This window comes from Meriones unguiculatus, chromosome 3 (genome assembly GCF_030254825.1).
Source record: "Meriones unguiculatus strain TT.TT164.6M chromosome 3, Bangor_MerUng_6.1, whole genome shotgun sequence".
Taxonomy (NCBI): Eukaryota; Metazoa; Chordata; class Mammalia; order Rodentia; family Muridae; genus Meriones; species Meriones unguiculatus.
The window spans coordinates 166,363,704-166,378,620 of NC_083351.1; the positions used below are offsets into that span (position 1 = coordinate 166,363,704).

The following is a 14,917-nucleotide window of genomic DNA, read 5'->3' on the forward strand; positions in this document are numbered from 1 at the left end:
ATATAGACCTTACGACAATTCAGTCTATGCCTTCACTCTCTGTAAACATACAGCCCTCTTTACAGATGGTTTGTAGTATAGTAGGTAGTAAGATGACTAAGAAACAATGGATTCCTGCTCTAAAAAGGAACAATCTTCTGGCCGAGCGATGCTGGCGCATGCCTTTGATCCCGGCACTGGGGAGGTGGAGGCAAGCCAATCTCTGTGAGTTTGAGGTCAGCCTGATCTACAGCTGCACAGGAGTTGACATGTGGGGTGGTGCAAAAGTGGGCAGCCTTCCCTTCGAGAAGATTGGGTTTTAATTGTGCAGGATAAGGTATGAGTGCATGTAGGCCTGGAATCTGGTAGAACTGGTTTAAGTTCTGGCTGTGGTGTTTAATGAGTTTGGTTTCCCCATCTGTGAAAAGGCACCAAAACCATCTGCGTCACAGGGTTCTGGATCGGGAGTTTCTTAAGGGCTGAATCTGGTGCTCCCCCCTAGCTGTTAGGTACTGTTCCTTGGAGGTGTTCTGGTGTGGCAGCCTCAAGGATCCCATTCGCTTTTGCTAGTGCATGTAAGTTCTGGCTCAGTAGGTAGTGGCGTATGGCTTTCTGTTGCTCGTTTAAGGGGAGTGGGACCCTCTCTGTTTGCTTCTTTGGGTGGTTTAAAAAAAAAAAAACGTGGTAGAACTTGGGGCTGGAAAGATGGCTCAACTGGCTGCTCTTAAAGAAAACTGGGGTTCGGTTCTCAATACCCACATGGCAGTTCACAGTCATCCATAACTCCGTTTCCAGGGGAGCCAGCAACCTCTGTGGTCTCTTTGAGAACCAGGCACACATGAGGCGTGCACAAGCGCTTCTGCACACGCGCACACACACACACACACACGCACGCACGCACGCAGGCAAATGCTCATACTCATAATAGTTTTTTAAAAAAATCCTTTTTCGAAAGTGGAGAAACCCAAGCCAGGTTCTTTGGCACACTCCTTTAATCTCAGCACTCAGGGAGGCAGAGGCAGAGGCAGGCGGATCTAAGTGGAGGGCCTCATTTGTTCCTTTCTGAGTGTTCCAGAGCTTCTTTTGGCACTGAACTGATTTCCTTGTTCTTTCCCATCCTGGTGTCAGAGTAGTAGATAAGACAACTTTATTTCTGCTTTACCTTCCCTGGTGACTGAGGCCTCACCAGTTTCTCTGTCCAGAGACATCTGGTTTTATGATCCTCAGGTGTTCGTGAATATAGGCCCATCTCCATGTCTCATGGATTAGTATGTGGTTCGAGTGGGCAGGAAGTCGGAGTGAGAAGGATCATGGGACGCGCTGCCAAGCCTCGTTTCCATGCCTTGTGGTTGCAGCTGCCGCATTGTGCTAACCCTGCTCCTGGTCACAAATGTGTGCTTTAGGCACAGTTGTGGCAAAAGAGGTTTTTAATGGTGGTGCTGTGGAGCTGGGGCTACGGGAAGATCGGCACTTTGATGCTGCCCGTGTGGACAAGGACTTATTTAAGGCTTGGACTTTCCTCAAATTCAGATGACGGCTAGGGTAGTTATTTTTGCCAGTGTTAATTGTCGATTACTCCCCTGCTTGCCTTTCGCGTTCACTGCTTGGATAATAGTTATTCTGATAAAACCACTTGGCATAGGGAGTGTTTAATGGCAGCTACTTGGACCAGTGCCCAAGCCTCATGCTAATTCTGGTCTTTTGTTCACCTTGAGTTAGCTAACTGGCTAACTTCTCACTTTCCAGTCTCCTCAGAGTATATGGATTATAGCAAGGGTCTCCTGCCGAGCTGTTTAATCTTGAGGGTTTTGATTTCAGTGTGATCCTTCTCTGTAATCACGTTATCAGAGGCCGGCAGAAATAGTCCCTGTCAGAGATCCTCTGACTTCTAATCAATTAACTTGAGCGTTGCAGGGGAACTGGATGCCGTCTCGTTCACTGAGCACCTGGGTGCTTTGTGTACTGACCTGCTTGGAGTTGGAAGCCATACTGTCACATATTTTTGAGAGCTGATGGGAGTTTTTATAGAATTATTATCAGTAGAGGAGCGTTTCCCCATGTTCTGCTCGGATCCTCTGTGGTTATTCAGGCACATGAACCTGATTATAATGGGGGGAAAAAAAGCCTGTAAGTTCAGCTGACAATGGAGGGCGGAGGGGACTGTGGGAACATTCTTGCAATGCAAGCAGGCAGCCTGGGAAAAGGGGCTTGTTTTCCCTTAGGCGATCAAGACAAGAAAGCCAGCATTTAAAACCACCCGGTGACAGGACACTTTGAAAATACAGTGTAGCCTCACGGGTCTGCATGGAGGTGCACTGGAGGAGAGACCCCTAACGCAGCTCGCTCTCCCAATCAGACGGTTTCCCAGATGCGCACTTAGCCTTGCAAGGTAGAAACTTTCTCCTCCTGCTCCCGAGAGCACTGATTCTGTAGCGCCATTTATTTTTATTTTTTATTTTTATTTTTTGAAAAGCAGATAAGAAACAGAACACTTCCACGTGTCTAGAAGGACAGGGGTGATGGCTGTGACGAGTAGAACACTGCCACTCTGTCAGGCTCTCCTCGCCGTGCTCCCGCCCTGAGAAAGTTTGCATCAAATAGCAAACTATTTGGATGGTTGCCTGGCCTGGCAATGTGGCCTAGAGCCTTGGCTAGGAGACAGCTCTATACTTGAGAGTCCTTGTTCCACTGGAGAGATCGGAAGATAAGTTCATAGCGCTGGGTGGGAGAAGAAGCTCTTCCCAAATGCCTGCTCACTGGTTGTTTCTGGATCTCTCCACGAAACTCAAGGGCGTGCGGTGGCAGGTTGGGGGGTGTGTAAAGGCCCACTGCTTGGGTGTGCCTTCGTGATGTTGTATTCCAAGAAGCATTTCGAAAATTAAACCAAGAAGCTGCTGTCTAGTTCTAGGGCCCCGGGCTCATGGTGGTTCTCCTTTTCCAGTTCATTCTTCTTGTGCCTTTGGAGTTCCTTCTTTTCTTGCTGTCTTCATGGTCAGATTCAGAGATGGACCCTAGTACTTTTACACTTACCTGCCCCCGCCACACACACACACACACACACACACACACACACACACACACACACACACAGCTTTAGAGAAGGCTTCACCTGTTTTCTCCTGTCTCCAGAGGCTGCCGGTCTGTGTTCACTAATCTTCAGTCATTTTCTGCAACCAGTCACAGCTGACTTCCTGTAAGGAAGGCCTTGGCTGTGAGAACTTCCATCACCCAGCCCAGTAACCTTCGTACTATATTTCATCATGAAACACTTGGAAGTCATCTTCTCTTTTATCTTTTATCTGACTTATCTTCTGAGTAATCACTCAGTCCCCAGGATTCCTGTCACATGACCAGCACCTAGGTATTGCAAAGTTCTCTTTTGCCAGATTCTTCCACAAGGAGAAAAACTCCAGGAAGTCGGTCATTGGCCATTAGGAGTGCCAGTGTAAACGAGAGGGGGGACGCCGCGCTGACCCACAGCCATCTAGTTTGCTGTGCCGTTAATAATTTCTGCCCCCCCCCCATCGTAGTTGTAGTCTTTTCTGAGTTGAGGAAATAATATTTTCGGTTATGCCCTATCCTAATGCTGTATTCTCAGGTTGACAGAACCCTGAGGTGGCCGCACCCCAAGGTGCCTGGTACACACATAAACATTCGGTTTGTCTCCTGGGACTAGTCACCATGGAGGGTGGGAACAGGTTTAGTGATGAGGAAGCTCAGTTAAAAGTCGGGGAGTCTCATGGCTGGCCTGGCTGTTCCTTATAAGGGGCTAGACTCTTCCTGATGGAGGAGACCCCAAATGAGAGAGGCACTCAAGGGGACTTCCCATTGCTGGCTCTGAGGTGAGTAAGTTACACGGCTGGGAACTATCGTGACCTTTGGAGCTAAGCTTATCCTCCAGCAGCCAACAAGGAGAGGCAGTCTTTAGTCACCTAGCTTCAAGGAACTGAATCTTTTCCACCACCTGAATGCTTATTTGTAGACTTTGCCCTAGGATCTCTGGTCTCAGCTTGGCTCAGCTCAGCTCAGCTCAGCCAGCTTGTGGTGCCAGACTTGAGTTCTCCTGAGCAGAGACCCCCAGCCCCATGACCCTGCCTCATGACCTATAAAATGAAGAAAGCTAAAGGAGTGTTCCAAGTTTCTAAGTTTCTGATAATGTGTTACGTGGCTATAGGAATGAATATACACCCGGAATATATGTGAGCAACCTCTCTCTGTTCTAATCCTGGTAGTGTTTCATCACTACCAGGTTGAGACATCATGAAAGCTCTTATAGGAGCTTGTGAATTTGGACTGTAATCGTTGAGTGCTGTTTGTACGGTCAGATGTTCATTTGTGTGATTCTTACCTCCTTCCTTCCTTCCTTCCTTCCTTCCTTCCTTCCTTCCCTTCTTCCTTCCTTCTTTCCTTCCTTCCTTCCTCCCTCCCTCCTTTCTTTTTTTTTTTTTGTTGTTGTTTGTTTTTGTTTTTCCAGGTAGGGTTTCTCTGTAGCCCTGGCTGTCCTGAACTCCCTTTGTAGACCAGGCTGGCCTTGAACTCACAGAGATCTGCCTGCCTCTGCCTCCTCCAAAGGCGTTGGGCCACCACTCCCAGCTTTGTGTGTTTACTTCTTAAGAGCATATTTACTATGCCCTGAGATATTTTGGGTGTAGACCTTCAGATTTCAGGTGCCATGGGTATGTCAGGGTCGACTAGGCCAGCTTCACTTAAGGAACTGCCTAGGGAGGAGAAAATGGCCAGGTCGTGAGTGGAGACAGAGCCTGGTGCTTGTACATCCCGCTGCCTTAGAGCAGGCTTCACTTGTTTTCCCCATCTTCAGAGACTGCCATTCTGTGTTCATTAACGTGACCAAAGCCCCTCCCCACACCTCTTTCCCCTCACCTTTTCAGAAAGGGACAGAAATAAACGGTGTCTTTGAAAAAGGAAGTGCTAATTTATGTCCGGTGATAGAAATGATGGCACAAGGAAGGAAGTGTCCCATCCACGCCTTATTATTTGCTGATTAATGCATTCGGTGAAGAGAATATATGAACTAAGCCACAGTGTTTTTGAAACAGGAAGTATCGGGGAATGGATTCACGAACATGAGGAATAGAATGACGCTTAGAAAGTTGAGGGGGAAGAGTTCCATCGGACTCCAGCTTCGTAATTCTCTCGGGTGAATTCACCCATGTTTTAAGAAAGCTTGTCTGAAAGGCACAATCTCTCATAGGCAGAGCAGGAAGGACCAGTGTGATCCCCTTGAGGATCTAAATAGCAGTTGTGTAGTAAGCACATTTTAAGGCTTAGATGGAGTTGGGTAGTTTGGGGTAGTTGGGTAGTCCCACCAGAAAGCCTGAGGGGTCTGAAATGATGGATGCTCCATGCATTAGCTCATGACCGTGATGGGGGGGATGGGACAGCTGTAGCATCTGCCCCTGAGCCCATTGTGCCTGTTTGCCTCCCTCCCACCCTCCTTCCTCAGAGCACTGTAAAATGTGTAAGCATTCCTGGAATGCACACATGGACCCTGTCATTCCCAAACCCAGGTCTTCACCCTGGTCAGGGTCTGCGAGGCTCTTGCCGGCGCTAGTCACCCAGACTCCAGTTGAAAAGGCTGTGGTCTCTGGAAATGTAAGAAATGGCCTTTTGTTGCTGTCAGTTCTTGGCTTCCAGCTAGCTTGGGCCTCTTGAGTTTAAACAGACTTTTTGAAAAACATGATTTCTGCAGGGAAAATTTTGCTCCCACTTCGATGTTTTTTGGGTCGTCACGCGTGGCGTTTATTTGCCTGTGGGCTAGTTTATTGATGCTTCCCCATCTTGGATCTGGGGTTAGAAGCCACAGGTTGGACTCGGTATGCTTCAGTAGTGGTTTTTTTTGTTGTTTTTTTGTTGTTTTTTTTTTTTTTTTTTTTTTTTGGTTGGGATGAAGGTAAAATGTGGCCAGGGCCGAGGAAAGGTGAATATTCATCTTTTTCTCTGAAGGTAGGGTTTACAGAAGGCAGAAAGAGCTGGAGATCAGCGCAGTGTTTGCAGGCCCTTTATGTAGGGCTTTACCAGCAACCCATCTGACCTTTTAACCAGTCCGTGTGTGGTGAAGGGTGAGTCTCAGCCCAGGGCGTTGACTCTCCAGAGCTGCCTCTGTGTCCCTGGCCCTGTGCTGTACCGAGAACTACCACACCAGAGGCAGGCTGTGGTGCGGTCTGGTTGGAGAGGGTTAGACAAAGGCAACCCACCTGCAAATGCTTGGCTTTCCAGGTGTAGAAATAGAAACTAGCCTGGTAGATTGGCACTATTGTCAGTGAGAGAGCAAGTGTGGCCGAGGGAGAGGTATGGCGGGACAGTAATGTGAGAGCTGTTACCTTTGGCCACAGATGGGAAAGCTAGCTTGGTGGGAGGGCGTAAGACCCCACTGGTGCTGTCAGAACATAGGGCAAGTTCTGAGAGGGTCCAAATGTGGACTCTTTGTCTTTTTCTACAAGACCTATAGCTTTGTACAGATTTTATCAGAAGCCAAGATCTAGAAAAACATAGTTAGTTGCTTTCCTGAAAATCTTTTAAAGGGAAAAGTTACTTAGAAGTAGTGCCTGGAATTGGGGCCATTGTTCAGAGCATTCTTGGGTGTCTCCAGGGCTGGTGTTTACCACTGATGCGCCTGCTCTGTGACCTGGGAACTGGCCCTGGACACCCCTTTTCTCAGTCCCAACTTGCCCTCTTCTCTCTGGCTCTGTCCTGCTTTGTGTGTGTGCATGTTTCCCTGGGGGTTTTCTTGGCTCCAGCCTCTGGATTTCATGGTATAGATGACAAGCAGACTTGCAAATGTTGTCCGAATCATCCTTAAAGAATGTGACCCTCGCTGGTAGTGAAATGCTCGAGATGTTTCATATTTCGAAAGCCACTCCAGCAATGATTTGTGTGGTTGTGCTTTGAGTTTGTGATTCACATTCCTCTGCTCTCCCTTTGGTTTGGGAACTGAGGGCAGTCCTCATCCTCTTCACACCAATCTTCTCTTTAAAGAGAGCCTGAGGCCCGTTCAGTTCTCTCTAGACTATGGTTGGTAAGGCTGTGTGTTCACAGAAATGATCAGTTGGAGTACTTGGAGGAAATGTAGCTCTCGGGCAGTTTGTGGGGTCAGGATTTCTTCAGGTGCTGGGAGGCGCCTTAGTCAGATTTTGCCTGAGAATCTGCATTTTCCTCTTCAGCTGGGTGGCAGCTGTGCTCCTGACACAGGATCATCCAACAGAAACTCACTAAAATGAAAAGCACCCCTCCTCTTCTGCACAGGCATGCCTTCCTGGGGAGGAGAGGCAGCAAAGGGGGTGTGCCTGCTCTATCTCTCATGCTGTCCTATAAGTCCATCTGTGCTTTGCTTGAAGTTGTACCTGGAGTCAGTCATTTCTGTCTCCTCTCATCATACACTGCCAAGACTCCCAGTTTTCACTGAATATATATATATATATATATATATATATATATATATATATATATATCCTGAAGTATGTAGCCTGCATTTGACTCCACGGGAGGTAACTGCCTACTTAGGATTCAGAAGTACTTGTACATGTTTCTACATAAAGTAGGTAGGCTGGCGAACTTACTTCAAGTCTGAGCAATTACACAAGTTACAAACTTGAAGCATCTCTTCCTTATTTTCAATTTTTTTGACCAACTCAGGGTTCCCCACCACCACTGTACTGTTCCACAGTTACAGATGCTGTTTCTCACCAGCAGATCCTTGGCCCTTAGCAGTAGCGTATGCACAAGGTAGGAAGGACTCAGTAAGCATCTTACACCGTCGTGGCCGTCTCACCAGCATCCACTTGCCTGACCCATTCCACAGGGTAGGAGTGCTTTGCTGTTCCACTTGATGTTTAGCCTGGTGTCGAGCACTCACTGCCACTCAGTGTAAATCAGGCAAGGTGAATAAAAACATCAATAAAGATTTTCTTTGTTGGACTGAAACAATAAATTATCAGCCTTATTTATTGTCAGGTTCCTGACAACAGATAACCAACTTACACGGGTCTTTTTCAAATCGCTGAAAGACTGCAGACACAGGAAATGTTAGAAGGGACAGTTGCAGCAGGACATTTGTGAAGACTGAGGTCGGAGCATTCTCTCCCCACTTCCTCCTCCCCTCCTTACCTCCTCCCTCCTCTCTCCCTTCTCCATTCCCCTCCTCCTCAGCCTTCCCCCTCCCTTCTCCCCTTCTTATAATTCTTCCCTGTCCCTCCACCATTCCTGGGATCTGACTATACAGTTTTGACTAATTGATAATTACTGCAGAAAAGCAGAAACGAAAAGTCCAGGTGGAGGAATGCGCTCATGTGCATGCACACACACACTCTCCTATCGCTTTTAGTTCCCCAGGATGGCCGATAGACTTTCCAACCATCATCTCTCGTAAAGAAGCTGTCTTGATCTGGCTATGGGGACTGTGCTGTCTGGAGTTTGTCCCATGTTGCTGTTCCTTAAGCAAGCGACAGCTTTGGTCTTGAGCACCTCTGATTTCCAGACAAAGGAAACCTTAGAATTGGTGCTAGGACCAGAGACTTTAGAGGAGTCTTTGGCTAAGTCACATGACTTAACAGATGGAAAAAGTAAGTCTCAGGATTACTTAAGCATCTTGGATCACCCTGATTTACTGTGCACAGAGGCTATGACAAGAATTTAATCACTATATCTTGTACACAAAAATTATGTGTCAAATAAAAAGTATATATGTGTAAGAGGAGGAAACCATTCTTGACCTTAAAGGTAAAGATTATCTTGCTTTCATAATTTTGTTTTAATGATAACAAAACATTTCCTTGGCAACGCTCTCTTTTGCTTCCTTCCGCCCCCTTGATAAGGATCAGAGGGCACAGGCTAGTTTACTAACCACAGCTGATGCAGAACAGTTTGGTTCTTTAAGTAAAATAACGGGGTTTCGCTTGTTATGTGGAGAATAGAGTCCATCTGGGCGCGCCGAGCTTGTTAATTTCGAGTCTGGGATGGATTAAAATAGAAGCTGGAGTGAGGGTGGGGAATGCAGAAGGCCTTCCAGCTCTGGAGGCTGCTGATGCTGTTAAACGTGGCTTCTGCGGACAGGAATGCATGCTCCATGTACCCCCAACTTTGTAACCCAGCTTCCTCTCTGATGGTGGGTAGCCCTCCAGGCCAGAGTCCTCAGCCTCTCTCCTACTTTCGTTTTGTTCACTCTCTGCCCTTCTCAGGGTGTTTTTAATTTATTGTTTAACCTAAGAGCTTGGTGGATCAGTTTCTCCTGAAACGTCTAGCAGCAGTCACGGAACTAATTCATTTCAGATTGTAGAATTGGAATTGTCTTTCCTCCCTTTCGCCTCACTTGGGGAAAGGAAACTCGTGAGGACCATTAAATGCAACCCTGCCAAGTGCTGCATTTTTATTGCTGACAGAACAAAGACTGAAAGCAAGTAGGAAACAGAGCTGAGATTCAAACCCACGTCTGCCCACTCTGGGCTTTGGTCATCCTGCTCTGTTTAAGTACAACAGACCTGTGGAATAGAGAGGCATTCAGAACAGGCTGTTGACACACATTCTTTTGTTTATTTATTTATTCTTATGTATATGAATGCTCTATCTGCATGTGCACCTGCACACCAGAAGATGGTTGTGAGCCTCCATGTTGTTTCTGGGAATTGAACTCAGGGCCTCTGGAAGAGCAGACAGTGTTCTTAACCACTGAGCCATCTCTCTGACCCAACACACATCCTTATATAAGCTGGCTTGTAATTGTCTCAACAACACAGTCAGCTGAGCATCTTTTAAAAACTTTCAGACTAGAAACTTTAGGGTGTACGTTCATTGCCAAGAGACATCTTTGACACTGGTAGCTGTCACCTAGAAATGCCTCCTGCAAGATGCCCCTAGTCTCACTAATGTATTCAGGGGAGCTCCAATAGGTGCCCCAAATTTCTATAGCCAAGAGCTACTTCCCCTTGTCCCTCTGTTAAGATGGTATTTATCAGTTTTATCCTCAATAGAATTCTATTTAGTATGACCTGTTTTTGTTGCAACATTGTAAAACTTCTTAGGGCTGGGAAAAATGTTTATCAATGAAACAGCAAAATAACACACTTCTACTTTAGTGATTTTGGTAGCATTTTGGCGGGGGACTAAGTAATTACATGCAAGAAGACATATTCTGAAAAGAGAAAAATGAAATAGTCAAATTTAAAACTGGCTTTTTGTGCAGTCAAGTTCGGGCGCTGCTTCACTCAAGATGAAGTGGGCTGTGGAACTCATTTAATATGAAATTTTCAGCAGATAGATTAGCAAGGGGAGTGTTACATCATTTAAGGTCTTCTACTTATTTACTTAGTGGCTTCACATTGCTACTTTTGTTTCAGAAATGGTTAAAACTAAGCCTTCTATTACAGGCTTCATGTGCCATGGCTGTAGAAACCAAAATGTGCTGGCATTGCCAGGTTGGTGAAAATATACAGGGAATGGATTGCCTCTTCTGATCCTCAATTTCCACCCTTTATGACTGCCAACGTACTAAGGTTTTAGAGATTTTTTTTTCTTCTCTTAACATATTGGACATCTATAATAGCTGAAAGCATAGCATTATAGTCGAGGCTACCTGGCAGCATCACAGATCACCCTGCCTGCACGGGCGAAGGTTAAGTGCAAGGCCTCTGGCTCTAGATGCTGACTCCTTGTAATTCAACTCTCTACCTCTCAGCTTGTGCAGCCTTGGGTAAACAACTGCTCTGCCTCCGTTTCCTTACTTATAAGTTGAACTTGGGTGCTCATAGCTACTTCATGCCATTGTTAGGAAAACAGCATCAGTTTGTTTCTGTTTAAGGCACTTCCGGAACATTAGCTGCTAAGACATAATAGTTACTATGATCAGAGAATATAAGAGGTTTGTTTTCATTGGAAAGGGAAATGTTTATTCAGCATTCCCCAAGATTTCATAATAAAGGTAAATTTGGTAGTAACGTTCCAGTGGAGTCTGTAAGGTGCAGCCATTGGATACAAGACCCTTGCAGATTAGAGGAAATGTGGATCTCTCTTGTCTAGTGGGAAGATACCTGGATTTGTCTCGGGCTTAGAAGGTGACTCATCGTGGTGTTAAGTACTTCTGGGTGAGAAGTAGGAGGTCCAGTAAGATTGGAGATTTGGACAGCCTTGAGACGGCGGGGAGTTTGGAGTGAGTCGATGGGTACCAGGACCCCTTTAAAACCAAGGTAGAGAGGAAGGGGTAGAGGGGAGTGGAATCAAGCCACAGAAGCCAGGGGAAGCTGTGAGAGAGGAAGTGGTAGCAATGATAAGACTTGAGAATTGAGTGGAGTTCTCAGTGGCAGGTAAATCCCACTAAGAGAAACAGGAAGCTCTGGGGCAGCTGGAGTTAGGATTCCAGTGTTGTATCAGTTTTCAGTACAGAGAGGAAAGCCCAAGAGAACTACCGGAAGTCAGGCTAACAACTGAGTAGTGTGGGTGGAATTTGGGAGTCATTTCCAGATGTGTGATGGTGCCGATGGTGTGAGAAGACATGCAGTGCTTTGAAACGTGGCCCTCTAGACTGGACGTTTCTTGGAGCGTGAACTCTAAGGTGGGTGCCATGGAGCGCAGGGAGAAGGACCTCATTTCAGTTGTCGTAGGAATTACCAGGTCACTTTCTCCCTCCAACACCTCCAGTTCTTAAGCTGGGTGAAGGACTTCCTGTTTCCCCTCTCCCCACCGCACACAGGTAGCAGCGGCTGCTCTTTCAAACTGGGAAGGATCTGGCTTCAATGATAAGATTTAAAGGTGTATTTAAAATCTCATATATTTCATAAGACAATCTAACGACGAAGGAACGCAGCTTTAAACTCCCAAAATTTCAAGACCCAAATGTTTTGTAACTCGACAGTTTGTGTGCGGTTTTCAATGGGTATAAAAAACTACCCGGTGGGCGTGTGGGTGGCTTCTCGTGTTTGAATAACCGTGAGAATATGAGACGCTGGGCTTTGGGCTCTGGGATGAGAACTATAATTACCGGATGCCTTCCTGGGATTGGTTTACGGGCGGATATTGGGTATCTGGGGACCCAGCAGGCCAGAATCCATAGCACCAATGCCCGCCTTCCCCCTGAAAGTTTAACTTGTGATTGGCAGTAGAAGGAGCAGAGGCTTTCCCTCCCACCTCTCTGCTGTGTGACCCACCGTTTGCATGTATGACAGGACAGAAGTGAAGGCTGCTGTGATGGCTCTGCCAAGCCTAGTGTCCAGTAGCCACTGCGCAGCTGCTATGGAAACATTTCTAAATATAATCCAGGGCCAGCTTTACATGCTCCTCCCCCACGGCTCGGCGGATGTGGTAAACACCCTAAAAATACCTATAGTCTGAACCTCTGAGGTATCGGAAAGGAAGGGGCAGGCGCAGGGGCTGGAGCCAGAAGTCCAGCGCTGTTGGAAGGTTCACTCATCCTCCAGCACCAGTGCCCACTGGGCCTGTCTGTGAGTGAAGCTGTTTGGTGTGCCGGGGCCCATGTTGCTGCACTCAAGGCAGAGCACTCACTCTCTGGTCTTGTATTTACTGTTGGCAGGTTTCAAGGAAACTATTCATAGCATGGACATCTGTTCTCCGTCCCATTGACTTCAATCCCACAGCTGCCACCACACAGGCGAGGGTTTGAGTTTTCGCTCTATTTCATGAAATCGGAATCTTAGAGCTGGTATGCAGTCTAGTGTTCACAAAAACTACTAAAATCTATCAGTGTTACCATTTACAGAGTCACATTTCTATGTAGTATCCATAGAAATTTGAGAATGGAGCCAGTGCTGGTTATTAGGTCACACTCATAATCCCACAATACACAACACAAAAATAGGAGAATTTTAAAAGTCTTTTAAAATCATTGACTAAATTTTTGTACAAAGTCTTTCTTTTTTACTTAAAAAACAAAACTGTGGGGGTTGGGACATAGCTTATTTGGTAACGTGCCTGTCGCACAAACACGAGGGCCTGAGTTCAGAGGCTCAGCACCCACATAAAAACTGAGGTTCAGTGAGAGACCCTGTCTCAGAAAGTAATATGGAAGCCAGGCTCAATGGTGCACGCCTGTAATCCCAGCATTCTGGGAGGCAGAGGCAGGCGGATCTTTGTGAATATGAGGCCAGCCTGGTCTACAAAGCGAGTCCAGTACAGCCAAGGCTACACAGAGCAAACCTACAAAACAAAACAAAACAAAACAGTATGATTGAGGAAGCCAATCAAAACAGACCCCAGGCCTCCACACACATTCCCATACACATGTAGGCACATAAAATACCACATACACACACACCTGGGGGGGGGGATATGAATAAATCAGTAAATCAAACAATGAGGTTTGTTATTTCACCCAAATTCAGCATTTGAATAAAATCTGTTGGTGACATAGCCCGAGCACCAGCACTCTTGTTTCCCAGAAGGCCTTCCATATTCTGCTTCCCAACTTGAAAAGCAAAACTTGGATACTGTAATTGACTGCCCACTGATGAGTTCTGCTTCTCGGGAAGAGAAAAGCTTCACAGTTGATCTCCAATGCCCATGAGGTGTGGAAATGGTCAGCCCTGTCACCTAAGGCATGAACCTTAACGCCAATGCCTGACTGCACATACAACCCCCTTCCCCTCCCCCCCACCATCTCCACCAGTCCACCCTGAGGAGGGCCTATGTGTGTAAAACCTGTGTGAAGTGCCACTCTGCCCGGACAGTGAATGGAGGAGATGGGGTTTGTGTACTGAGAAGTTATAAATGCATTGCAGTGTGGTATGTGGTGGTTGGAGCAAAATTTCTTAGTTGTACCTCCGCTCAGAGCCCCATTGTATGTCTGGACCAGTGTTTGTTTGCATGTGTGGAAAATAAGTGGAAGGTTTTTCTTGAATGATGGAAGCTATTATATTTCTTCCTTTTTCCTTTTTTGGAGGGAGGTCACCTCATGCATATCCAACATAGGCACTTCTGAGCTCCTGTTTCTTAGAACTGTACACTTAATGCAAGGGCTGAAGCCCTGGGGAGGTGGTCTGCCTTTGGAGGGAGGCTGTGGAAAGAAGAGGTTCCAGAGTTGCTAGTGAAGACACCAGAGAAGGCATGGACACCAGGGCATCTCTCTCTGTCACAAGGATCGCAGAAGTGATGTCTGGTGATGTCATTCATAGTTCCTCAAGCATTTTCTTCTCTTAAATTCCAGAATGAAGAGCTTCGAAACTTATCACTTTCTGGCCATGTTGGATTTGACAGTCTTCCTGACCAGCTGGTCAACAAGTCCACTTCTCAAGGATTCTGTTTCAACATCCTGTGTGTGGGTAAGTGAAGGCATCACCTGTTGCACGGAAGGGGACATGGCTCTGGGAAAGGATGACAACAGTTTAGTCCCTTTCCTCCAGTGAGGCAAGGTAATAATAATGGCTGTCCCTGCGAGGCACAGCGTTGTATTTGATAAGTGTTTTGTAGTGTTGTGGTACTATTCAAACTGTATTTCTGCCATGAGGTCATACAGCTAGCCAGTCTCATATTGATATAAAACATTTATCTTAATTTTTCATGGAGAGGAGGAGCTAGACCCCATTTAGACTATAGGAAGTTGAAGGAACTCAGTTATATCTGATAAAAAGCATTCAAAGGCCTGTAAGCCAGGGGTTCTCAAACTGTGGGTCGTGACCCTTACAGGGGTCATTTGACCCTTTCATAGGGGTCTCCTAAGACCATTGGAAATATCAGACATTTATTATGATTCCTAACAGTGGCAAAGTTACAGTTATGAAGTGGCAATGAAAATAATTTTATAATTGGAGGTCACCACATCATGAGGAGCCGTGTTAAAGGGCCCGGCAGTGTTAGGAAAGGCTGAGAACCACTGCTTCAAGCAGTGTGTTCCTAGCGTCTTTGGTCTCTTCCTATAAATGTCACCTCCCCAGAAGCCTTCTAAAGACTCATTATTAAGTCAGAGTTAAAACGGCTCTGA

The 14,917-nt window shown here is 46.4% G+C and overlaps 1 protein-coding gene across 11 annotated transcripts in view; it reads left to right on the top strand.

Moving 5' to 3' along the window:
• Septin11 (septin 11) overlaps nucleotides 1-14,917 on the top strand; it is an 89,398-nt gene that overhangs the window by 30,610 nt on the left and 43,871 nt on the right. For 10 of the 11 annotated variants that reach the window (XR_009590960.1, XM_060380959.1, XM_060380962.1 and 7 more), the window contains exon 2: nucleotides 14,144-14,258. Coding sequence is in view for 10 of the 11 variants with exons in the window: in XM_060380959.1 (XP_060236942.1) it covers nucleotides 14,144-14,258 (115 nt within the window). In the remaining variant the exon portion in view is untranslated. Of the gene's footprint in view, nucleotides 1-11,464; nucleotides 11,540-14,143; nucleotides 14,259-14,917 lie in introns of those variants that run through there. The other variant, XM_060380966.1, reaches the window with a different exon arrangement.